At 37.4% G+C, this 26,720-nt stretch overlaps 3 protein-coding genes across 4 annotated transcripts; 2 read left to right on the top strand and 1 right to left on the bottom strand.

Moving 5' to 3' along the window:
• Positions 1–286: 286 nt before the first annotated feature.
• On the top strand, positions 287–7,216 carry LOC120637294 (probable H/ACA ribonucleoprotein complex subunit 1). 2 transcript variants are annotated; one of them, XM_039909064.1, is made up of 2 exons: positions 287–348; positions 5,869–7,215. In XM_039909064.1, the coding sequence occupies exon 2, from the start codon at positions 5,898–5,900 to the stop codon at positions 6,597–6,599; it is 702 nt and encodes a 233-aa protein (XP_039764998.1). In that variant the 5' UTR covers positions 287–348; positions 5,869–5,897; the 3' UTR covers positions 6,600–7,215. The 2 variants fall into 2 exon arrangements, with proteins under 2 accessions (XP_039764998.1, XP_039764999.1); XM_039909065.1 differs by having other exon boundaries at positions 312–340; positions 5,861–7,216.
• A 408-nt stretch (positions 7,217–7,624) lies between these two features.
• LOC120637295 (ER membrane protein complex subunit 5) lies at positions 7,625–9,105 on the bottom strand. Its single transcript, XM_039909067.1, has 3 exons — positions 8,787–9,105; positions 8,649–8,701; positions 7,625–7,932 (listed from the first exon to the last, which is right to left on the bottom strand). The coding sequence occupies exons 1-3, from the start codon at positions 8,863–8,865 to the stop codon at positions 7,711–7,713; spliced, it is 354 nt and encodes a 117-aa protein (XP_039765001.1). The 5' UTR covers positions 8,866–9,105; the 3' UTR covers positions 7,625–7,710.
• Positions 9,106–9,619: 514 nt separating this feature from the next.
• On the top strand, positions 9,620–26,058 carry LOC120637322 (sodium/potassium-transporting ATPase subunit beta-2-like). The gene is made up of 6 exons (XM_039909111.1): positions 9,620–9,824; positions 16,142–16,399; positions 18,021–18,201; positions 21,570–21,678; positions 22,647–22,815; positions 24,242–26,058. The coding sequence occupies exons 1-6, from the start codon at positions 9,692–9,694 to the stop codon at positions 24,343–24,345; spliced, it is 954 nt and encodes a 317-aa protein (XP_039765045.1). The 5' UTR covers positions 9,620–9,691; the 3' UTR covers positions 24,346–26,058.
• The last annotated feature ends 662 nt before the right edge of the window (positions 26,059–26,720 follow it).

Below are 26,720 nucleotides of genomic sequence, written 5' to 3' on the forward strand. Positions count from 1 at the left end.
TCGATCTTCTTATAATAGTATTATTTGGTATTGTCCGATTCAAACTTTATGACTTCACGAACTTAGTGCGTTTCAATTTCTTCAGCGGGACGTTCTTATTGACTACCTGCACGAATGTACACTCGCAGCTAACTTCCGCAACGTTATAAAGTTTGTACTTTTGTATCGAGTTGTACTTGGTAAACACTGGCAAAGAGGATATAAACATTCGGTTTTCGAGACTCTATACACTCTCCGTTACGGATGCCAGATGATAATAATTTATGATTGTTAATTCACTCAATCAATTGTCATTGTCAAATACGCGTGTTGCAAACAACATTGTTTTTGAGGTTATAATTTAATAGGGTTCGGCGGGAAACTTCGTACATGGCGGACGCGGTTTTTTCAAATTTTTCTTTGATTTTATTGTAAACTCGTCTTGAAAAGGATTTGGTGTTGTTTATATTGAACTGTAACTTGGCCTGTCAATTTGTGCACACGTGTTAGTGAGATTCCGGTGTAATTTCGGTGTTTTATGTGAATTTACACAGCAGCAGAAATAGTTGTCATTGGTGATATTCGTATAAATCTAACCGTATTTAGTGTTGGTTAAATATTTATTATGTGTCTGTAGTTATAGTGTTTCCAGTAAAATGGATCTAGATACACCTCCTGAGCCGCCCGACCCGGGGGCATCAGCCTCGTCTCGCAAACGACAAGGAGAGGATACCAACGTATATACGGCCAAAAAAACTATAACTGATCCTACTCAGGTAAACCCATCCGTTCAAAGCCTTTACATACATCCTTCCTTCACCGAAGGCGCCAAGTCATACTCTGACGATGATAATGGGCCTTTTATCGTCCAAGTCTCACGGGAAGTGGAGGACCCATCCTCTGGAGCGTCATTACGGGCTATAAATTTCGGTCAATTCTTGCACAAACACAAAATTGGTTCAATTATCCACGACGGCGTCAAAAATATAGGCCGCAACAAAATTACTGTAGAGTTTACTTCTGCCCAAGCTGCCAACAACTTTCTTGTTAGTCCAGTTTTGAAGTTATGCAAATATAGAGCTATAATTCCCACATACAACATAACCAGAATGGGGCTGGTGAAAGGAGTTCCCGTGGACTGGTCGATGGACGAGCTTGTTGATTCGCTAGAGCTCCCGCCTGGCTGTGGTGAGGTTCTGAAATCAAGGCGACTGAACAGAAAATCTGTCACAGAGGGTGTCATCACTTGGGTGCCTACCCAATCTGTTGTCCTAACCTTCAGGGGGCAAATGCTTCCTGCTAAGGTATATTCATACCACACCTCACTGCCAGTTGAAACATATAAACTTCCAACAATACAGTGCCAGAACTGCTGCCGTTTTGGCCACATTAAAACAATCTGCAGATCTAAGCCCAGATGCTACAGATGTGCTCAGCCCCATACAGGTGACTCATGTTTGGTCATCAAGGAATTATCTACATGTTTACACTGCTCTGGTAGTCATTTTGCTACTGATAAAGACTGCCCAGAATTCTCCAGGCAGCAATCTATTAAAATGGTCATGTCTCAGAATAATAAATCTTACATTGAAGCATCATCTCAGTTTCCTCCTGTCCGCAGGTCCTATGCTGAGATAACAAAAGAAATGTTTACTCCTACTAATGTAACTTCCACCAAAACCTCCTACCGGCAAACAGTTTTCCGCTCTCCTCGTCCCCGAGCTCCTCTAGCAAAGGGCTACGATAAAAAAGCTGTTCAGACTATTGTCGGTGATTACTGCTCATCCCTTCCTAATGGATGCGCTCTCAACAACAATGTTGAGAACCCTCCCTCCCAAGGTAAAATGCTTGAGTTTATCTCCGAATTTCTACTTAGTATTGTCGCTCCATGTAGTGAAATCCCCTTACCGCCCAACGTTGCCAAAAACTTAAGCCAACTTTTTAAACTACTCCAAAATGGGCCCAATAACCCTGCTACAGTGGAACTGTAAAAGTTTACGTCCCAAGAAACATGAGTTAATCTCTCTGATTAACCTTCATAATCCCACCATTATTGCCATCTCGGAGACATGGTTGAGGCCTGGTTCACGATTACGGGTGCCGGGCTTCTCCTGTTTGAGGGATGACAGGAGTGATGGGTATGCAGGCAGTGCTGTATTTCTACGGCACTCCCTCCCCTACACCCAAATCGCTCTTCCTTCCCACAGTCAACAGATCAATGCTGTTGCTGTCCGTACCCTAGACATATCTTTTGTATCTCTGTATATTCCTCATCCCTCATCTTCTATTATTCCCGAATTACAAGCAATCTTGTCGTCCCTTCCCAGCCCTATCATAGCCATGGGTGATTTTAACACCCACCACACGATGTGGGGGTGCCATGCTAGTGACGGGTTTTCTCCATTGCTGATTGATTTACTTGATGATGTCAGTCTTTGCATCCTCAATGACGGTTCTCCTACTCGAAGGGTATACCCCAATCAGAACCCTAAATCAGCGGTTGATCTCACCCTATGTTCGGCTAACCTAGCATCGCGCCTGACTTGGAACGTGCTACAGTCAACCTGTGGCAGTGATCATTTTCCTATAATTGTTACATTAAATAATAAATCCTTACCTACCCCTAACTATGATCCCCTTTTAAAGTATAAACTTAAAAAAGCAAATTGGGAAGATTATGCCCTATCAGTTGATTGCATTGTAGACACTCTGCCCGATTTGGAAAGTGATGGAAACATTCTGGTATGCTATGATCTCTTTTTAAAATCTCTTATATCTTCGGCCGATTCCCATATTCCAAAAAAACACCCTGTGAAAAATCCGCTGCTTTCCTCTCCTTGGTGGGATGATGAATGCAGCGATTTATTTGGTAAAAGATCTGCTGCAGAAGAATTATACTCAGCCTGCATGACTCAGGATAACTTTAATAGTTACCAAAAACTAGATGCTAAAATTAAAAGATTAGTCGTCAAAAAGAAAAGAGCAAGTTGGACGCAGTTCTGTGAATCGCTTAGCCCTCGTTCACCCTCCACCATTGTGTGGGAAAATATGAGGAGATTCCGTCGCTCCCTGAGCCACGTTGATCCTTCCTCAAATAATCCTTCTGACTGGCTTAACAACTTTGCAGACAAATTAGCTCCACCTTATGTTCCCTATGTGGACTCATTTCTAACTACTACGCCAGCTCCAGCTACGGATGAAATGGATGCCCCCTTTTCCTTTTCTGAGCTTCAAATTGCTCTCAATGGTCTAAAAGATACAGCTCCAGGGGAAGATGGCGTTCCATATTCATTCCTGGTTAACTTAAATGACAAAGCTAAAATTTATTACCTTAAAATAATCAATAAATGTTTGGAAACTGGTTCTATCCCAAACTCCTGGAAATCTCAAATTGTTATTCCTATCCTTAAACCTTATAAAAATCCCCTTAATTCAAATTCATATAGACCCATAGCTTTGTCATCTACTTTAGCTAAAGTTACAGAACATCTCCTTAAAAACCGACTGGAATGGTTAATGGAAAGTAGAAATATTCTCCCCTCCTCCCAATTTGGGTTTCGGAAGGGTATGAGTACAACAGACAGTCTCAGTGTATTAACAACAGATATAAGATTAGCCTTTACAAAAGGAGAGTACCTTGTGGGTGCTTTTCTTGATATTGCTTCTGCATATGATAATGTTCTACTTCCGGTGCTCAGGCAGAAACTACTTAAGCTGAGTGTTCCCTCGAGGATGGTTCATTTCATATGTAATCTGCTGTTTTGCAGATATGTTCTGGTAAAGCATCAGAATAATTCTCTTCCCCCCAGATTAATCTGGAAAGGCCTCCCTCAAGGCTCTGTTCTCAGTCCTCTTCTCTATAGCATATATACCCACGACCTCGAATTGTCTGTTTCTAGTTTTTGTACCATTTTACAATATGCTGATGATATTGTCCTCTATCACAGCTCAGGCAGTATAGAGGAAGTATCCTGTCGTATCAATTCTGCTTTGTATTATCTAGGCCAGTGGCTGTCTGACCATGGCTTGTCCCTATCAGTGGGCAAATGTCAGGCAGTGGTATATACAAGGAAGAGATACCTCCCGAACCTCAACATCTCATTTGAAGGTCAAGCAATCAATCTTGCAGTTAAAGCTAAATTTTTAGGTGTTTATTTAGACACACGACTGAATGGAATTGCTCATTCTGAATACATTATCAAAAAATGTGAAAAAGGCATCAATGTACTACGAGCAATAGCGGGAGTTTGGTGGGGTGCTCACCCCTATACTTTAAAATTATTATATAATGCCTTAGTACGTAGCCACATGGATTACTGTATGTTTGTTTTAGAGCCTTTTAATAAATCAGCTGCTGAAAAGTTTAATAAAATTCAGTATAGATGCCTTAGAATTATTCTAGGTGCAATGAAATCCTCCCCCACTAATGCTTTGCAGGTAGAATGCGTTGACCCTCCTCTATCCATCCGTCGACAATATCTATGTGACCGCTTTATCAGCAAGATGTTACAGCTGTCATCCCATCCTCTTTGGCACCGACTAAGTCAACTATCACACGCACCTTGCTCCCGTAACTCGTCTTCCTACTTGCTAGATAGTTTCCTAAAGTATACCAGCCTTCCTAATCCCCTGACATCTTTCACAATCAACCCACTATATTCAACCCCATTTAAAGCATTAATATACAACCCTTCCATCATCACAGATCTAGGTCTGAGTAAAGGATCCCCAGATACCAATATCAAACTAGAAAAGCATATTAGTCAAAATTGGTCAAATCATCTTATTATATATACTGATGCTTCAAAGCTGTCTCCAGAAGGTTGTGTTGGTGCTGCATGTTGGGTTCCTGTTTACAGAATTGTTTTAAAATTTAAATGCCCTCCCGAGTCTTCTGTGTTTACCGGAGAGGCCATTGCTCTTTTGGAAGCAATCCTGTTTGCACTGTCCCATAACGTACAACAGACGGTTATTCTGACTGACTCTTTAAGCTGTTTAATGTCTATTAAAGAAAACCCCTTTCGCAGCAAATCACGATTTCCCATTATCTTAAAAATCCGGAAGGCTCTGCTCTCTTGCAATCAAAAAGGACTATTCATCTTACTGGTTTGGATTCCAAGCCACTCAGGTATTCCAGGAAACGAGACTGCTGACTCATGTGCCAAAACAGCTGTTGAGTCAGGTTCTCTAGATCATTTTAAAAATTCATCGCAGGACCTATGTACTCTTGCCAAAACATATATGGAAACAGCCTGGAAAATTTTTTGGAATGATTCCAAATTGGTTAAGGGTAAGTTTTACGCTACCATCCAACAAAACATACCAAGACAACCCTGGTTTTGTCACTCTCGAAGTACAAATCGCTGGACTTCATCCACAATTTCCCGATTGCGTCTTGGTCATGCTAGCACACCTGTACATCTGGCCAAACTCCGGATAAGGGACAACTCCATCTGTGAGTGTGGCTTGGATGAGGGCACTATAACTCATATTATTTTTAACTGTCCCAAACTTACCTATCCCCTCTATGACGTTCTTCCTCCCAAAGTCCCCCGTCCTTTGAGTGTTAAATGTTTTTTAATGTTTGTTTTCAGTCCTTATTGTAGATTTTTATGTAAATATATAGTAAGTAATAAAATTAAAGTATAATGTACAAAAAATATCCGTGTTAGATATATATGCATGTGTTGTCTGTGCTGCCTTAGGTTAAAGAGCTAACTAGCTAATAACAACTATTTCTTGGTACAAATTCAAAATTAACTTTTCATTAGTTTCACCGATCAATCTCCTTCGTGCCTTCTTCACCTACAAGACATTGGCGAAGTACCTTGTGCCCAGTTGGCACAGACAAAAGCCATAAACAAGAATTGAATTGAATAATTTAATAGGAACTTCGTTTGTAAATTGTTGAACAAATAATGTCATTCCGTGGGAGAGGAGGCGGTGGCGGTCGTGGAGGTTTCGGAGGCCGGGGAGGTGGAGGCGGAGGAAGAGGTTTTGGCGGAGGCCGAGGAAGAGGCGGTGGTGGAGGACGAGGCGGTGGCGGCGGCTTCAACAGATACCAAGACGCGGGCCCTCCGGAGTCAGTCATCCCTCTGGGCCACTACGGTTGGACCGTCCAAGACGATCTAGTGTGCAAAGTAGACATAGAAGACGTGCCGTACTTCAATGCGCCTATATTCCTGGAAAACAAAGAGCAGATTGGTAAAATTGACGAAATATTCGGTAACTTGCGCGATTACTATGTGTCAGTCAAATTGGGCGAGAATATAAAAGCAAAGAGTTTTAAGGATGGCCAACAGTTTTTCATTGACCCCGCGAAGTTGTTGCCGCTGAAGAGGTTCTTGCCGCAGCCTCCGGGGGCTAAGCGTGGGGGTGGGAGAGGTGGGGGACGTGGAGGCCGAGGTGGCGGCGGAGGCTTCAGCAGAGGCGGTCGAGGAGGAGGTGGTTTCGGTAGAGGTGGTGGTGGCGGTTTCGGTCGAGGTGGCGGAGGTGGGTTCGGTCGAGGCGGAGGAGGTGGTTTCGGTCGAGGCGGCGGTGGTGGATTTGGCCGAGGCGGAGGCGGCGGATTCGGTCGAGGCGGCGGCGGCAGAGGTGGTGGCTTCAGAGGCGGCCGATGATTGTAACAATACACAGTGGTTTCCACATACCGTGACTTTGGTTAAGGAGACAAGTGATTGTTGTACAGTCACATGTTTTTAGTGCAGTGTATAAATAGGGAATAAGTGATGACAGAATCAATTTTATAAAAAAATTTATCTTTATAATTATTATGTATAAACTAAGGTATATTTAGCAAAGATGTACATCTGTATGTACATTTTTAAATTTCTATATAGCTGCATTATTAATGTTCAGATATATGTCTGAACATTAATATTGCAGCTTTATATAATTCTGTTAAATAATTGTTTTGAGGCAACAATGGCAAATTAGTGAACTCATTTATTGTTAGTCTTCATGTACGTTCATATAAGTTTACATACTGTTTCATCGGAGCATTGTGTGAGAGCATTGCATATGAGCAAGTATAATTGGAATCCTTGGCTATTGGTTGAAACTTCACTTAGGGAGTAGTAAATACATTATTACACTTAGTTATAAAATGTGACTGTATACAAATGTTTGTTCCATAAACTGTTATAGTTGATTATCAATATGTTGATAAATGAGACAATTTTGACTTAAGTAAATAATGTTTGCCCTTTGGCGACTATGATAAATATTTTAAGTAATAAAAACTAAATAATAATACTGTTTTTGTACTATTATAACAGACCCTCGCCAATAATAATTACCAATGCAAATAACAACCACAACTGTATGCTCTACATTTTTTTCTATTTATTATTTTGTAGTGTAAAGTGGTAAAAGCAAGTTTGTTAAAATAATTTGTAGAAAAAAAATACTGTAAATGAGAGTTTTTATGTGTTTGAGTATGCTATTATTTTTTATATGTATTTATATGTCTACAGTTAATAATGGTAAGAGAAGTTTGGTTCATCCTTTTAACGCGAAGATAACCTAAACTAATTGGTGTTTTTAGGAAACAGGGCTATGCTGTTACTTACAAACTTAGGCACTCAAACCAGTCAGATTTTTAAGTCAGCTAAATAATTAAACACTAACATTTTATAATAAAAAAAGAACCAAATTTCCAATTAAATTATAATTGTCCTCAAGTCTATTTATTAAATAAATAACATAATATTATGACTTATTTCTAGCTCACTATTCTAATTTTTCTAAATCTTCTTTACTAGTTGTGGGCACAAAGTCAAAAGCCAACGCTCTTCCTCTATGGTTGAATATGTAGAATGAGGATAAATTGCGCTGGGTCTCCCACTTTATGTTATTCAGTTCATTTGCAGCTGGGATCTCACGTAGCTTTCCAGAAATGTTTAGCACTCCCCAAATAACTGCAAATAAGCTTACTACAGCTTGGATGATAATCTGAAACATCAAAGGTATTTCATGCTCCATTACAATTAAGATTGGTAGCTTTGACCCATGCACGCTTCAGTTAGAACTATGTTGGGTCTTAGTAAAAGTCCAGCACAGTGCCTCTCCATGCTGCAAAAGTATCCATGTAGTTCTCACACATACACATGACATTTTGTACTATATAATTAGGTCAGCAGGGACTGAGAGGTTATGTCATGGTGGTTATGCCAGCAAACCCCTGTGACTTCCTGTATGTAGTCTTTAGCTCCAGTGGAGAGTCTGCAGTTCCTAGAGTTGCTATGTGCTCCCAGAAATGTTTAATTGAGTATAAGTCATCAGTTAAACACTTTGATGTGATACATATACCAGATGTAGGCTTGGTGTACACCAATGTAAACCAAATGTTTTTTGACATTTTACACAGCCTATTATCAAAATTATTGATAATAGAACTATGTATGTGTATGTGTAACACTATCAGTGTTGAAAACTTCTTCCAGCAGATGCACAAACCTGGGGATGACTATTATTGTGTTTGCATGATAGCAGAATTTATGTAGCTCGAGTAACCAGTCACCATTTTAAATATAAGGGCTTATAAGGGGGACATATCCAAAACAATCTATTTACACTGAGTGTAGTCTCCATGGTGTACAATAATACTATAAATATAAGACAAAAGGAACACAGTTCTGTTATAAGATTAGTATTGGAATTCTACTTACATCTAGAGGTAGTGCTGTAAACTCTTGTGAAGTGATTCGTAAGTATGAACGGTCTGGAACAGATTTTTTATATTGTTACAATACTGATGTTGTTTAGATATGTTATAGCATGATCAGATTAATCAAATAAATACGTACGCTGTGCAGCAGAAAAGGCCGAGTGAAACAATGATATGAAGCCCACAATTATGATGATCTTGTTAACTGAAGATGCCATTTCTAATATGTATTAATTAAACAGAATTAAATAGGATATAAATTACAAATGAAATTATTAAGGAGCCGGGAAAAAAAAAATATTACAATGTTCTCTAAGAGGTAAAGTTTTCTTTAGAACTCGTTTAGATTCATACAAATTTGTAAAATGTAATGTAAATTGTAATTTTTCAGAGTAATTTCAGAATTCACAATTCTTAGCAGCTTACACTTGACAGTGACACAGGTCGTGACCGTAGATTATAAACAAGGAACATTTATACTCTGATTGTATAAGTAAACGTATATATCATTTTTGATCCAATTCTATTATCAGGAGGGTTTTAAAAAGCAATCTGTTAACTCAAGCGCTTTATTTACACAAAAATGACGTCACGAGGTTTATGAATAAATATAAATAAATAAATTGATCAAAAATATTTAAATGCATAACCTAATACAATATGCCATCCTTAGAAACGAAACAGTTTATATAAGGATGTTTGGGTACATGAAACGCTGTAAAAAAAAAAAAAATACATTTTTTATGGTTATATTTAATCACAATTATTAATTTAAAACATAAAATGAAAAGTAGTCTAATTCACTATTCCACGGCACATTCTATATTCTACAGTTGGAGAATTATGGATTTAATAAGAAATGTTTTTTTAATCTGTTGTTTAATGAAAATGACAAATGACAGTTCACCGACCGGGTGTTACTTGTCTGTCAAATATGTTTTGTCTATGTTCATAAAGTGTGTTGTGTTTGGCTTGGAGGCGGTTGTTTGTCGGTTTTGAGAATCAATTTAAATTTTGAATAAAAAGTAAAGAATAATAACAAAAATGCCAGGTCGCAGGATGGAAGAGTTTGAAATCGATAGGAAACCTACTAGAAAGCCGGCGAAACAGAAGTTCTACGAATTTCTTTATAATGAAGAGACGGGTGCTATAATGGGAAGAACACCTGAAAGTTGGGGTATGTGATGTCTAATGTAAATAACCCTTTTATTTGAGAACTTTATGAAGGAACAGTAATTCAAACTTACATGCCAAAATTAATACCAAAGCCATAAGTTAAACTTATTCAAAGGAAAGTTTTGTATGGAGGGCGTGGCTTTGCTCTAAAGTTTTAAAAGCAGAAGTGAGGTTTAAAACCATAAATTACATTATTCAATTATTTAAATTTCTATTCTTGAAAAAAATTAATAATAACTCTTAACGTCTCATATTTTATTTTCAAGACATTTTTCGTCACCTTTTCATGTAATTTTTTACACTAAATTATACTTCAGTAAATTATACTACTACACTAAATTATATTTAATTTAAAATATCAGCGACAATGTCGAAACAGGGTCTTCAGATCTCTGAGGCTCGAGGCTTTTTATACAGTTATTGAGTCCTGAGGAGATCAAGCTTCAGTATCTTTGGCTTATTAATGTTGCATTGTTGGCACATCAAGAAGATCTGATTTGATAACTGTATTATAAATGCAGTAAAAAAAATAGAAGCCACCCTGCTTCTATGTTGCTTAGCAGAAGAAATAAGCTTGGTAGTTACACTTCACCAGACCATCTCTGTCCCACAAAAGCTGTTCCACTACTACACGCTGCAAAAAAAACTTCTTTAACTATTCATTGCTAGATATATCTTATACAACATGTAATAATATGTAAAAACATGTGGAAGTTCTTCGATGAAAGTTGTTGCTAATAACATATCTATCCATGTAATGCACTAATGCCTACCGATCATATCATAAACTCAAATACTTTAATATTATAAATAGGAAAGTGTGCTTATTTGTTTGCCCTAACTAGCGCAACTAAGCAACCAATCCACTTTATTTTTGGTATAGCGTTAGTTAAAAGGACAGAGAGTAACATAGGCTTTTTTGTTATCCCAGAAAACTAATGGTTCCCACAGTATTTGTAGGCACCTTAATAAATGTGGATTACAATTGTCAGCAAAAGATAGTTAATAATAAATAAAACTTTAATTTAGTTGTGTAGCATCCGTTCTGCAGCATCTCTAGTTACATAAATGGCTATCAACTACCTCTAGAGGAATTTTGTGTACTTTGATCACTTTGCCAGAAGGGTAGCAATCTGGAGAAGAAAGGTAGTCATTATAGTAAACTGGAAAGAAAGAGACAGTGAGAGTATGTATTAGTTGGATCAGATCCACACTCAATAAATTATAAATTTGGCCCTAATGTGTGTCCAGCGGGAACAAGGTACTTTGCCAAAGTCTTGTCAAAGGAATCAGTGAAAAGGATTTAAAGTGAATGCCATGCCATGTACCTTTAAAAATAATTTTAGTTAGTTCAGCTCTCAACACAAAAGTGCATGACCTCAAATGATTTTTGCACATTTGGCAGGCTATATGTCTATTTCTATTAGATTGATTGTTTATATCCACGTTTTAAATTTTTATATTCCAATTGTTGAGGAAGGTATTTTTAAATATATAAGAGCCAGGCAAACAGTGTTATAGCGTGGACGGCCGACGCCACGCGGTGGGTCGGAGTGTAACTTTTTGAATAGCTGATAAAAGCCTGTATGGATAATTTAGCAGGAACGAAATTTGCTTAAAAGACGTTATTGTATAAATTTATATCCTAGAAAACGCCACGAGAACCGTAATTGCGAGATTAAAAATTAGCAAGTTAGCCGTGACGATATTTTTATAGGAATAAGAATATTTTGTCCTTAACCTGTCACTACATAGTACATACGATACTTTTCATCCTGGTTAGCCCTTGAATGCAATCTCACCTGGTGGTAAGTGATGATGCAGTCTAAGATGGTAGGGGGCTAACCTGTTAGGGAAGAAGAAGAAGAAGAAACACTTTATTGCACGTATAACATACAGGAAAAGAAACAGTAAGGAGTATACAGTACACAATGTAGACATGCAAAGGCGGCCTTATTGCTGCAAGCAATCTCTTACAGGCAACCTTTGTAGATAGGACTTACAGCAAGAGAACGGGATAGTGCCAAGAGTGTTGATAGAAATACATAAATACCAAAATGTAAAGATACAAATACATATATAATTTAAATAAATATACGTAATATATAAAATATACCTACATGATATATAAATAGAAAATATACATAATATATATAAATATATAACAAACATAATATATATAAGTAGATTTTAACACACAGTTAAAAAAAAAAAAAGAATATAAAGAATCTACTTCAAATTTCATCACTCAAAGAGATGTAGTAGTCCTTCAGACCACTCTTAAATATCGGAAGGGAACTACTTCCACGGATTTCAGCAGGCAGATTGTTCCAGAGCATAACTGCTTTAAAGGTGAAAGAATTACTGAAGAACTTTGTTTTACTAAAAGGGAGTACCAGACGGTTACCAAGGCGGGATCGAAGGTTGGAATGAGAAGATGAGTCAGAAATAAAGCGAAAACGATCCCTTAAATAAGAGGGAGATAAATGACTATTAAGAATAGAATAAGAGAAGGAAAGTAGATGAACTTCACGGCGTAAACGGATAGGCAACCATTTTAGTCTAGCTCGGTACTCCGATATGTGATCAAATTTACGCAGTCCAAACACAAACCGGATGCATAAATTTTGAAGGCGCTCGAGCTTATTAAGAAGTTCTTCGGTAAGGTCAGGATAGCATGAGTCTGCATAATCCAGTATAGGAAGAAGAAGAGATTGGGCAAGAGAAATTTTAGTTTTAATAGGAAGGAAATTTTTCCAACGATTTAAGTACCCAATCGAAGCAAAGATTTTTCGACTCACCTCAGCTACCTGTGGGGACCACGACAGTAGGGAGTGTGGTAGTTATACTCCTAATAGCTTTCTACGCAACTTCGCACCGGAACAATAAATCGCTTAGCGAAACGTCGTTGCCAGTCGTGCCGCTAACCGATTTAGTGTTCCGTCTATTCGAAGCCTCTCACCAGATCAGAGAAAATTCAGAAATTATAAATTCCCAAATTGCCTGTGCCAGTTATATAAATGTTCGAACCCGGGACCTCCCGCTTAAATTCACAGCGCTCACCAGTTGCGCCAGGGAAAAATATTATAACATAGTATATTATAGTTTTGAATTTGCCTCGAAAAAATCTACCTACTACCGCGAGATTTGATTTTCACAAGCAACACTTTGCCGCGGTGTTACCAATGAGTAAGTAAGATTGTAAACGTAATTGCAATAAAAAAAAAAAGCGTTCAGTCATATATGTTTACATAATTGTAAGGGGATGGTGATAACTTCGTTCGCCAACTTAAACCTAAAGCTACGAAGGTTCTTAACGCGCCCTGGTCTAAGAGCCCACAACAAACTTAGCCGGGTAATTTTTTTTTGTTATCACCATCTCACAGTAAATTTATATTAAGCTATGAAGCTAGAGCAATTCTCACCCAAGCTTTTTTATCGTTTAAGTAATCCTTTATATTATAATAGGATTTTTCTGTAAGCTTACGTTTTATATAAACTTTGAACTTATTGAGATTAAATAAATAAATATACTACGACAGTTCACACATCGCCACCTAGCCCCAAAGTGAGAATAGCTTGTTTTATGGGTACTGAGATGACTGATGAATATTTTTATGATAATATACATAAATACTTATAATATACAAATAAACACCCAGGCACTGAAAAACATTCATGTTTATCACGCCAACATTTTTCGCACGGGACGCCACGTCCCTGCCCGCTGCTGGGCGCAGCTAGTTTTTTTATAAAGCCTTAAATAGGTCCATAGTAACAATGTGCGACCTCTAAACAACTCTTAATGGGAAGCCAAAGCGGTACTTTTAATTTAAGCGTGTCACAGTTAGATATAAAATAGCAGTCTAGCCGTAATCTTTGAAGCCGCACAAGTGATTGGAATGTACCTAACATCACGAGGGCTCTTATTAAGCCACGCGGGTCAGAGGTGTTAGTAAAACAATTACGGTTAAATTGCGGTATTGATTGATACCAGCCTTGGTATACTTAGCTTAATAGATCAATCGTTAGGCATTTGACTTAACTGCGAGAGTTCTTTAGGTGAAATACAATATAATAATTAAATATAAATATATTACGACAATAGAATACGAAAGAATGTGTTAAAACACATTTATTACAGCGAGGTTATTATACAATTGATGAATTTCTTAATGACAAGGTTGCTTGGAAGCATCCGGCTCCGCTTTCATCTCTCACAAGATAGAAAAATGAATTTTGAAATGTAAAATGTAAATTGTTAATGTTGGAAAAGAGCAACTGCTGAGTTTCTTGCCGGCTTCTTCTCGGTAGAATCTGCCTTCCGAACCGGTGGTAGAGTCACTACACACAGACAGACTTGACGTTTCAAAAGTGCTTATATTAGGCCTACTTGAAATAAATTAATTTTGAATTTAATACACACATCGCCATTTAGCCCCAAAGTAAGCGAAGCTTGTGTTATGGGTACTAAGATAACTGATGAATAATTTTATGAATAATATACATATGTTGGAATGGCAGCCCCGTACTGGTAAGCGCAGCGTTGGTCGACCCCCAACGAGGTGGACAGACGACATTAAGCGCGTCGCAGGTAGCCGTTGGATCCAAGCGGCTCAGAATCGTGGAACTTGGAACTCCCTACAAAAGACCTATGTCCAGCAGTGGACGTCTATCGGTTGATGTGATGATGATGATACATAAGTAATTACAATATACCTACTGATAAACATCCAGACACTAAATAACGTTCACGTTCATCACCCGACCATTTTCCAGTTGTGGGAATCGAACCCACGGCCTTGGACTCGGAAAACAGGGTCACTAACCATTGCACCAATCGGCCGTATAGTCAATGTTTTGAACCGACTTCGACGACGATTTTTGGCAATTTGAAAATTTGGGAATTTGTAATTTCTGAATTTTCTCTGGTCTGGTCTTGTGAGGGGCTTCGGCTAGTTACTGACAAAGTCGTGCCGCTAAGCTATTTAGCGTTACGGTACGATGCCGCGTAGAATCCGATTAGGGGTATGTTATGTTTTCAAATTTTAAGTTTGTAGGCTTTATTTCCTGAGATTTCGTGATGAACAGTCAGTCAGTACCTGACCCTTCGCTTTAATGCAACGTGTTATTTAATTACGGAATACTGTTAAAGGGTACATAAGTATACTAAATAAGGAATTACCCTGTAAAAATATGAAATCAAAAGAAGTATATTTATTTTTCTATACAAACTAATTCATAACATTTTAAGTGATTAATTATGACAACCCTTTTGAAGATAAAAGACCGACACGCGCATAGTACCTAAGCTACGCGTATCTTTATAATAGATACCTCTTTATATTATTACTATAAATTAAATAACTGACAAGAGTCACTTGATTTTAGTTTGCATGTGATGTTAGGGCTGTATATGATTTTTTCAAAAACTATTAGCGTATAGCGTTTCGGTTTCACAGATAAGTCTCAGAGACATTAAATAATGTGCCTCTACAGCCTGTGAAGTAATATTTCGGTTTTCATTTACACGTTGTATATATAGATAATATACAATAATTTATTCTTTATTAGTATGGAAGTTTTAATAGCATTGATAAAACGGTCGGAAACCGGCTATCAGATTCTGAGTTATCGGATTCGTCCCTATTTCGGGTTATCGTCCAGGATGGACGTCAAGGAAGACGAGGAAATCCGTTTCGTGCTAAATAGTAATTTTTCAACAAATGAAAGTAATGTACTCAAACATTTTATTACGAAACAAGCGGCCCAGAATCGTGGAGATCGGAACGCATTACAAAAGAGCTATGTCCAGCAGTGGACGCAGTGGCGTGCATAGAGGGTATGCACAGTGTATGCAGATGATATAAAATGAAGAAAATCTCCAGTAAGAGTTATTTATTTATTTATTTATTTATATATTGGGTCTACCAGCGATTTTACGTAATTAAAAATAATATTACTTATCATATAAACATTACACAGAGTATGCAAAACCATATAAAGGTAAACACTACATGCTAATTTCGCTTATGAACTAACAATTTTCAAAGAGAATCAATAAAACCGAATAAAAAGAACAACAAAAGCCGAAACAGTTACAAAACGGAAAAAACTAAATTATTATTATAAAATTATTGTTATAAATAATTGAGGGTAGGCTTTTTATAACTCTTACAAAGCCTATCCTTAGGTTTTCTAAACTCGTACTAGAATTTTTCTTCATTTTATATCTATGCACGCCACTGAGTGGACGTCAATGATGACGATGACGATGCTAGTATGTGTCCACGAACTCATTCACTGGTCCCCACGCAGGTAAAATCCTGATATTCTACGCGATCTTCTACGCGGTTTTGGTGTCGCTGTTCGCGATCTGCCTGGCCACGTTCCTGCAACAGTTCATCAACCCGCGCGTGCCGCGGCTGCAGCAGGACTACGGGCTCATCGGCACCAGCCCCGGCCTGGGCTTCCGGCCGCTGCCGCCCGACGTGCGCAGCACTCTCATCTGGTACAAGGGCACCGGCTACGACAGCTACAAGTTCTGGGAGGACCAGCTCATAGACTTCCTGTCAGGTACATAATAAAATTTTTGGGTGTAAATTATTGCTCTAACCAGGTTGCTCTTCTAATAATTTAAAATGACATTGTGAGATGGTGATAACAAAAAAAAAAACGCCCGGCTAAGTTTGTTGTGGGCTTCTTCTTAGACCAGGACGCGTTTGGAACCCTCGTAGCTTTAGTTTTAAGTTTACGAATGTGGTTATCGCCATCTTCTCACTACCGTGTGGTTCTTATGTACGCATCAAAAGTGCCACCTGTGGGCCTACTTGAATAAAGATATTTTTGACTTTGACTTTGACTTTGAAAAAAAAAATACGCTACGCCCCAACTGGGTGTATGTTACATTATATTATAAATGTAACATTATGTATTGTGCTGAATAAATTGAAATTGAAGATTTTGATTTCGGATCTTATTACATCGTTATAAGGCTCGTTATCGTAGATATTAAACGCGCGTGTTTTATTTGCATTACCGAATTTGTGTTTCATTTATTTATTTATACTCTTTATTTGATATTTACTCAGAAAACCAAAAAAAAAAGAACAAACACTTCAAGAATTAAGCAGGATACATAAGGTGATCGCTTAGTAGCGATAAGGCCGCATTTATGATGTTCATTTAATCGGGATATTTATGATGTTCATTTAATCGGGATATTTATGATGTTCATTTAATCGGGATATTTATGATGTTCATTTAATCGGGATATTTATGATGTTCATTTAATCGGGATATTTATGATGTTCATTTAATCGGGATATTTATGATGTTCATTTAATCGGGATATTTATGATGTTCATTTAATCGGGATATTTATGATGTCCCGATTGAAACAACAGCTAATGTTAGTTTATAATTATTATTTTATAATTGGAATTATCTATACTTATAATAAAACTGAAACTTCCAGTTTAATATATTTTGAAAATTTTGACCGAGGGATGCTTTATAATCGATACTGAGTCCAAAACAGATTTTTAATTAACTTTTGTCTGTCTGTCTGTCTGTCCGGGTATCACGTGAAATCTACTGAACGGATTTAAATAAAATTTGGTATAGTGGTAGCTGCTATTCTGGGTCAACATATAGGCTACTTTTTATCCAGATAAACAATAAGCCTGATATACAAATTTTACTTCATAGCTCCGTTAAATTTGAACCGATTTAAATAATTCTTTTTTTATTTGAAAGTGTATACTATCAAGCATGTGTTGTGTAATTGACTTAATGAAGATCTGATAAAAATGAAGATCTGATAAAAATTGCCGGAGATAAAGGACATATTACTTAAAAAAAAGTCCGGGAGGCTAAATATCTAACTGTTAAGGCACAATAACCGCTATTTTATAATTTGTCAATCAAAACACTGGTACAATCTTAAGATGGTGACGTTCCTATCAGATCTTTATCCAAATAAATAGTTTTATAGTTAAAATTGATTATGTACCTGCAAATTCCTCTTTAAATTATTCAAATTGGACCCATCGTTTAAACTTTACGACGGGTATAGAAATGCTTAAAAATATTTTAATTATATTTGATGACGAAGTTGCGCGGGTGATCTAGTATTTAATATAACATAAAAAAAGACGAAATTTACTTTACTAATACAATTTTAATTTTCTTGTAGTGTACAAGAACAAAGGTCAGACAGCGGGCACGGGTGAGAACATCTTCGACTGCCGGTTCGACAGTCTGCCGCCGCCCGGCAAGGTGTGCGATGTGGACATCCGCGACCTGGACCCTTGCACGCAGGAGAACCACTTCTCCTTCCACAAGTCCTCCCCCTGCATCTTCCTCAAGCTCAACAGGTGACAGAACATCAGCACATAACTAATATTCTTACCTTATTAGTAGTAGAGCTATCTGCTCATCGTCGAAGTACTAACGCCATGCTTATGTCTGCCGCATGCATAAGTTTAAAGAATGCGTTAAAACACATTTATTACAGCGAAGTTATTATACAATTGATGAATTTCTTAATAACAAGGTTGCTTGGAAGGATCCGGCTCCGCTTTCATCTCTCACAAATTAGAAAAATGAATTTTGAAATGTAAAATGTAAATTGTTAATGTTGGAAAAGAGCAACTGCTGAGTTTCTTGCCGACTTCTTCTCGGTAGAATCTGCCTTCCGAACCGGTGGTAGAGTCACTACACACAGACAGACTTGACGTTTCAAAAGTGCTTATATTAGGCCTACTTGAAATAAATGAATTTTGAATTTTGTTGGTGAACCGATAACTCTAATCGGCTCTACATGGCATCGTATTGACAAGGTAGATTGGAAGCAGCCAGCCTCGCTCTCATCTCTCATCTCTCATTTGAATTTTGCTAAGCAGCATAAAAAAAAGGAAGAATAGAGAGAAACACAAAGGTTGGAGTAGAGTACAAAAGGCGCCCTTATTGCTGAATAGCTATCTCGGCCAGGCAGTGGCGTGAATTGAGGTTATGCACAGGGTTATGCAGATTTCTTCAAATCAAGAGTGAATAGGCATCTTCTAGGCAAGCGCGCTTCATCTTAGGCTGCATCATCATTTACCATCAGGTGTGATTGCAGTCAAGCACTTGTCTATATACTTTAAAAAAAAAAAAAAAAAAATGAGTTATAATGAATCCAGTATGACTTATGAAAATTTAAGGGTCGGTTTTTATAACTCCTACAATGCCTTAACCTAAGTTTTATATAACTCGTACTGGAGATTTTTATCATTTTATATAATCTGCATATCCTGTGCATACCCTCTGTGCACGCCACTGCTGCAAGGCTATTTTTTTAGTTTTTTAGTAGTAGTAGCTGTTCGTCTTGTCCGGGGTAGTTATACCGACTTGCTTATTTCTGCCGCTAAGCAGCAATGTTGCAATGCTGTGTTCCTTTCTCAAGGGCGTGGTTGCCGGTGTTATTACAAGCACCCGAGGCTTCTGGGAAGTATACATCGTGTTCCTCGGACGTCCAATAAAGCCAACGAGAGGGACATGCCGTGGTGGTTTTTAGTTCCGGTAAACGATTCCCACATAACCTCTGTCCTGCCCAAAAGGATAGAGGTAGCCATAAAGCTAAAGCGCTAGCCATAAAAAAAAAAGCACCCGAGGCTTATCACCCACTTCCTAGATTGTGTATGGACACAGGTGTGTGTGGACACAGGACGGCATGTTGCAGGACGTACTACTTGCATGCTCTGTGAAGTGTTGCACTGTTTATAGGTGATGGTTGTCCACTTACCATCAGGTGGGCCATCTGCTCAGTCAATAATAGCTGTTAGGACTTCAGCACGTCTACCTCCGACACGTCTGGCATACCGGAGTAATGTGCGTTTTAAGAAATCAAATATCACTTTATTTTATATTTATACTAGCTGTTGCCCGCGACTTCGTCTGCGCCTGATTTTGTTTTTGATGTGGCATTAAATTTAGTTGTAGTTCAAAAAAAATTCAAGTATTCGGCATCGCTAAGCCTTAAATGTGGGGTTTGCTGCTGTCGGTACAAAAATAGTTATTTAAATCGGTTATAATTTGTCGGAGTTATGGTGTAAAATCGTTAAACACTTTCATCCCCTCTCCCAAAGGAACCGAGCTTAATGCCGGGATAAAAAGTATCTATATTACTTCTAACTCTTCCAAGAATATGTGTACAAAGTTTCATGAGGATCGGTTAAGTAGTTTTTGCGTGAAAGCGTAACAAACAAACTTACATTCACATTTATAATATTAGTAGGGATATTATGTATATTTATTTAAATTATATATGTATTTGTATCTTTACATTTTGGTATTTATGTATATCTATCAACACTCTTGGCACTATCCCGTTCTCTTGCTGTAAGTCCTATCTACAAAGGTTGCCTGTAAGAGATTGCTTGCAGCAATAAGGCCGCCTTTGCATGTCTACATTGTGTACTGTATACTCCTTACTGTTTCTTTTTCTGTATGTTATAAGTGCAATAAAGTGTTTCTTCTTTATTTATTGGTACATATTATTTTATTATTTGCTATATATTATTGGCAGAAAACTGCACAAGTTCTGCTTTGTGAGAGATGAGAGCGGAGTGGCCTGCTTCCAAGCAGCCTTGTCGTTAAGGAATTTATCAATCTTGTAGTAACCACGATTGGTTTAATGTGTTTTAATATATTATTTAAACTTAGGTAAAGATAGATCTAGTATTACCTTCGGTATCATGTTATAAAAGCATATACCCATCCCCACAAAGGATTTTTGTACTTTTCTCAGACGATATGCAGATATCACTAATTTATGTCCGTTTCTGGTAAGTCGATTGTTTATATCGAATTTTTGTTTCCAATTACTATTTTTTTTTTGTTTTGGGACAAGTTTATAGTCAAATTCAAATTCATAATTTCTTTATTCATGTTGGCCTATCACAGGCACTTATGAAGCGTCATACATTATGTAAATATACATTTACATAATTGTAAGGGGATGGTGCTAACTTCGTTCGCCGACTTAAACCTAAAGCTACGAGGGTTCCAAACGCGCCCTGGCCCACAACAAACTTAGCCGGGTAAGTATTTAAACTCGTTTCATAAACCGGCCAAATATAAATTTGACGGCCGAGTGGCGCAGTGGGCAGCGACCCTGCTGTCTGAGTCTAAGGCCGTGGGTTCGATTCCCACAACTGGAAAATGTTTGTGTGATGAACATGAATGGTTTTCAGTGTCTGGGTGTTTATCTCTATATTATAAGTATGAATGTTTTCTTTAATGTGCGTTACTTGTTGTGCTTCGGTAGTGGGTTCGCGTTCAGAAGACTCGTGTAGGCCCGTAGTGTTATCATTTCCCGTACTGCTCTTCTCATAATGTAACAATCGGTGATGAGCCTGCCCGAAATTGTTTTTATCACGAGCAGGCGCCGGGCAAATATCCCTGTCGTGCTTCGTGGGTGACAGACATTTATAACATATACCGTACCGCTTTACGTGACGCCACCGATCCTTTCGTAGTGCCTTTTTGAATACTTTGCAATCCGGTAGATTGTCGGCCCGCTGTAGCAAAACCGACTTTTCATACCATATCATATCAGCTATCTCGGTACTCATAACACAAGCTACGCTTACTTTGGGGCTAGATGGCGACGTGTGTATTGTCGTAGTATATTTATTTACTTATTTATACAATAACTGTAACATTACATCTGGAGATGAGATTTAGATAATTTGTGTTGCAGGATCTACGGCTGGTGGCCTGATTACTACAACCCTAAAGAATTGCCGCACGACATGCCCGAAGAGCTACAATCCCACATCAGAAATATCACCAACTATAAAGAAATATACGTAAGTTACTTTTTAACTCGTTGAAACAGTAGTTAGAAAGTTCAGAACTAGTAGCGCTTTTTGTGACGGAGCTCTTCTTTTACAGTCAAACTAGCTGATACCCGCGACTTCGTTCGCGTGGATTAAGATTTCGTTAAATAGTTCATATATACATAGTTAAATAGTTTCAGGAAACAATGTTTGTTAGTGATGAAAGAAGAACACCGGCAGGGTGATTACGTATCTCGCGACAGTCTTGCGACAGGCGTAAATCTTGCGATCACTGCTGTCAAACGTCACTTTTGTTTATTTATTGTTCAAAGTGGCAAAGATACGAAATCACCCTGCCGGCTAGATGTGTTGTGGGCTCCTTGGACCGAGGCGTGATTTACGTATTTCACGATCTTTCCACTACCTGCAACATCTCCTGAGGATGCTCTGGTTTCGGGACGAATTGTGCGTAGAGGGTACATTGCCGAGGATTTGTTTAGTGTGGAGTATACGGATTGAAGAAATTATAAATTACACCATACAGATTCTCCTGCTATTCGCGGAGTGTAGCAAATTAAGCTTAATTTTCATAATATATTATGGATTTCCGCAAAGTAACGCCTTCTTCTATCCAACCCTTAAATATTTGTTTTATTATATTCGGCAACAGAAAACATCTGTGAAATTTTAAAGTGTCTAACTATTATTTATTATTATTTATTTAATTTATTTATTCTCTTTATTTGTAGTCTACAAAATGTTAAAAAAAAAAAATTAATCAGACACTTCAAGTAGGAAGGTAGGCGGCCTTATCGCTAAGTACCGATCTCTGACAGGCAATCTTAGGATCAGGAAAACTTAAATGAAACTATCACGGTTTATGAGATAACGTCTGGTGACAGACAGACAGACAGACGGACGGGCAGCGGAATCTTAGTAATAGGTTCCCGTTTTACCTTTTGGGTACAGGCCCCTAAAAAGGAAAGTTTTCTCTTCAGGCTAACATGGTGTGGGTGTCCTGCCAAGGAGAGACCCCGGCGGACAAGGAGAACATCGGCCCCATCAGATACCTGCCCTCCCCCGGCTTTCCGGGGTATTTCTACCCCTACAACAACGCCGAGGGGTACTTGAGCCCACTGGTTGCTGTGCACTTGGTGCGGCCGAAAAGTAAGTATTTTTTAATTCGGTTGTTTATTTTTTTTTTTATGTATATACAGACAAAATCTGTTATAACGACATTGAAGGGACTACTCATATTTAGTCGTAAAAACCGATAGTTGTAACAACCGGTGACAGGTATTAATAGGAAAGATAATACATGTATGTAATACGGGATTATTCTTCGATATTGATTTGTTTTCTTTTTTGCGACATGTTAAAATTTTCACAGTTAACTCAACAACATGTTTTGGTGCGTCTTGTGTAAAGATAAGTAACAAACTGACTTAAGAGATATGACGAATCGGGCGTTGAGGCTACGGCATGCATTTGCTTTGTTACTAAGAATTAGAAAAGACCCTTAACTTTGATTACTTTTACGATAATAGCCATTGACTATTACACCGTGCCAGATGTGGATACTGTTACCTATTCAAATTGTTTACATTACAGCTGAACCGGTCGTTCTACAGATATAATTTTCCGAAAACATTAACCAAATGTGGTTAATGCGTTATATCGTAGTAAACAATGTCGTAAAACCAATGTTTTCTGATAAGGCGGTCATATAGCATTCAGCCAGGACCAATTTGATTTTGGTCAATTTAACCGGTATATGTTGTTCTAAACGATGTCGCCATAAACGGTTTTGACTGTATATATTCTTCACAGGCTATAGAGAAACATTAGGGGCTGTCTCTAAGACTTGTCTGTGAAACCGAAAACCTAACTACTTTTTGTGGTATGCAATAAAAGTATATTCATTAATTCATTCGGATGTCGGAGCGAAACGATCGGAGAGGACATGGCGGTGAGGAGTATAAACATTGAAGAAATTATAAATTACACCGTACAGATGGTCCTGCTTTCGCGGAGAACAGAAGATTAAGCTTCATGTTCATTGTGCACATACTAATGTGAACATTATTAAATAACTGACTTTGCTACCAACACATCTCTCTCTCAATTTTTTCTTACATTATTTATTATTTATTTATTTATTCCCATCTTACATTTTTGTCATTACAGGAAAAAGTTATCCTAATACGACAATGCAGCATATTATGTAAATATTAATAATATATATAGCTATAGTGTATATGATAAAATCCAAATCGCTATATTTGTGAGTTCACTCAGAGTGCAACAAAATAAATCCGTCTTCTCGGCTATCACATTGAGGGTACGGAGTGCGCGCGTCAGTGGCGCCTCCTTCAGTAGCTTGGTGCGCCCGTTCGGCACCGCCAGCAGTTACATCTATAGTTTATTATTGTTAAGAAAATATCCTCTCATATTTCTTTGAAAATAATATACCTCTAACTTCCTTTCTAAAAAATTTACCTCTCATAAAAGAGTAAGAGAATCTATCCACCATGTTGATCCAATGTGGATTGGCGGACTTGGATGGAAAAAATTAAAACCTTTTCTCTTGCAGCCGGCATAGTCATCAACATCGAGTGCCGCGCGTGGGCGAAAAATATCAAGTACAATCGACGAGATCGCCTCGGAGTGGTGCATTTTGAGCTCATGATAGAGTAAACCGGAATACACCAGAATAGACCAGGATACACCAGAGTGGACTGGTATAAACCGGAGTGTACCGGAACTCACCAAAGTGGAACGGAGTACACGAGAGTGGACCGGAATCCACCGGATTGCTGATGCATTCACAAACATTACTACGATGTCGCTCAATACACCCGTACGCTTAGTTTACTAAATGCGTGCTAGCACTAACTGCATTCTGTACCGTTAGTACGAGATTTGTACGCTCCGAATCGAAGGTCGGTTCCGATTATTATTGCAACGCAAGAGTGAAATGGAATTAATGTATCTTGTTTTAAAGCTAAAATTCGTCCACACTTATACAGCAAGCGTTCTTGGCAATATAAAAAACAGAATTAAAGAATTTTCTACTCTAAATCAAGCGTAATTAGGTCCATTTTGCATTGGCGTTACAGTGTTTCGATACTCGAAAACGACTCTACGATTGCGAGCTTGCCAATCTTATACTAAGCTTAGAGAGACATCGCAGTAATGTTTGTGAATGCGTGTCAGTTTGAATCGGTCGTCTTGGTCTAAACAACGGCCAAATATTTTTATTGACATTTTTAGGATAATTTAAGTGTATTTTGTATGAAAATAATGTTTCTTCAATAAGCATGGTATATATACGCGCCACGAAAGTTGTAAATTCATGACCGATCACTATCATTGGAGTAGCTCCATCACTGGGGTTCAAAACTGTTTACATTGTGGCCTTATTAGGCCTTTGAGAGGTCTAGGCTACACAATTTAATATTTCGATACAACGATATATCACTATAAAACATAAGGTATAGAAAACGTCGCATTAAATACGGTGTATTTCCATTCACTGATACCGCGTAGATTAAGTTTCTAGAAAGAAAATAAATTTTGAAACGTATAAATATGTTTTAGATAATATTACCGATGTATTTGAAATATCGCAATCGATATTTACCTATTTTTATTTTTTATATCGAAAATTTTTGTAGCATTTCCTGATGTTTTTTATTCGAAAAGTCAGTGGTTGATTGATTTCTGCCTATTTTTAACTTTCGCGGCGCGCTGTATAATTATAGAAAGAAAAAGCAGTTTTTCCAGAAGACCAAAGTTTAATGGCATTTTGGAAGTACATATTTTAAAGAAGGATGTATGGTTTTTACCCTATTTTGTAATAGACTAAGCCGTATTTTACTCAGTAAAAAAAAGGTTAAACGACCTTGCAACTTTTTAATTTTTTTGAGCATACTTAAATATAATAGAATCTCATGGAATCTCAATTTTTTTTTTTTTTTACTTATAATTAGTTTTGATATTGCTTTTCTGTGTGTTAATATTATATTTTGTCAGTGTGTGTTTGTTTGTTACATTTCCGAAGATTTACATGTGTGTGGAAATACTACTACGTTCAGAGTGCCTAATGTGAGATTTTTCTGCATCGAAGGAAATATTTATAGCCATATAGCTATAATACTAGGAAACAACATTGGCACTAGATGGCGCTGTTTCTATTTCATATAAATCGTAGTTAACTTGTACGTGATCGAAGAAGCAACCCTTGGCACTCAGTTTAAAAACTTTCTGTAAAAGATCACAGAATCAAACTATTTTATAATATATATTAGAATAAGTATACAGTAAAAGACTTGTAACATTTATGCCGTCCAAAACATGTAGAATTTATTTTTAATTGTTTATTTTATATCTACTTAACATGTCTACCTAACAAAATAATATTAACAAATAAATAACTCCAATAATTTATTTATTAATATTATTTTTTCTTTTTATTTTTTATGTTAGTGTGTACGACTATATGGAAATGGAATTTTCAAATAAACGCAAATATTTAAAGAATAAAAAATCTGTCTGAAGTGACCGGTTAAAATTAGGGTTCTATGTTTAACCGGTTTTCTATGAAACAGAAGTTATAACCGTTGAATGAACTGTTTTAAACTGGTGTATGCTGAAATTTATAAGTTATGCGCCAATTGTTTAATAATCACTTCAATAACGTCTTCAATAATAACGTGCTTAAATCTGTTGATTTGTGGCTAAATTTTTAAGTATTTTTCTGAAAATCACCTTGTTTGCGGTAAATTACAAAAAGCTGAATTTTGAGTTTGATAAACCTTTTGATTACTGCGCACTGGAACTAAAACGGTTTCTCAATTTGTCCGGATTAATAAACGAAACCGAAACAGATACCATAATGAATCCGATACAGATTATGAACGAAACTTTTTTTCCAAGCCCACTTGAAGTTGTAACTACTTTAAAAAACACGATGTGAATATACTGTATTTCGAATTAAGTATATTACCATCGTGTTGTTAAATAATAATCATACTAATAACATGTTTTTTTCGCTACAACCAAATGAGCTG

The sequence above is a fragment of the Pararge aegeria genome, chromosome 3 (assembly GCF_905163445.1).
Source record: "Pararge aegeria chromosome 3, ilParAegt1.1, whole genome shotgun sequence".
NCBI lineage: Eukaryota > Metazoa > Arthropoda > Insecta > Lepidoptera > Nymphalidae > Pararge > Pararge aegeria.

What these genes read in the sequence shown, in the direction of transcription:
- LOC120637295 (XM_039909067.1), bottom strand. Translation starts at nt 8,865, where the DNA reads ATGGCATCTTCAGTTAACAAGATCATCATAATTGTGGGCTTCATATCA. An exon ending in GGCCTTTTCTGCTGCACAGC is followed by an intron (nt 8,702 to 8,786) that starts GTACGTATTTAT and finishes AATCTGTTCCAG; the next exon opens with ACCGTTCATACTTACGAATC. An exon ending in TTACAGCACTACCTCTAGAT is followed by an intron (nt 7,933 to 8,648) that starts GTAAGTAGAATT and finishes TTGATGTTTCAG; the next exon opens with ATTATCATCCAAGCTGTAGT.
- LOC120637294 (XM_039909064.1), top strand. Translation starts at nt 5,898, where the DNA reads ATGTCATTCCGTGGGAGAGGAGGCGGTGGCGGTCGTGGAGGTTTCGGA.
- LOC120637322 (XM_039909111.1), top strand. Translation starts at nt 9,692, where the DNA reads ATGCCAGGTCGCAGGATGGAAGAGTTTGAAATCGATAGGAAACCTACT. An exon ending in AAGAACACCTGAAAGTTGGG is followed by an intron (nt 9,825 to 16,141) that starts GTATGTGATGTC and finishes GTCCCCACGCAG; the next exon opens with GTAAAATCCTGATATTCTAC. An exon ending in GCACTTGGTGCGGCCGAAAA is followed by an intron (nt 22,816 to 24,241) that starts GTAAGTATTTTT and finishes TTTCTCTTGCAG; the next exon opens with CCGGCATAGTCATCAACATC.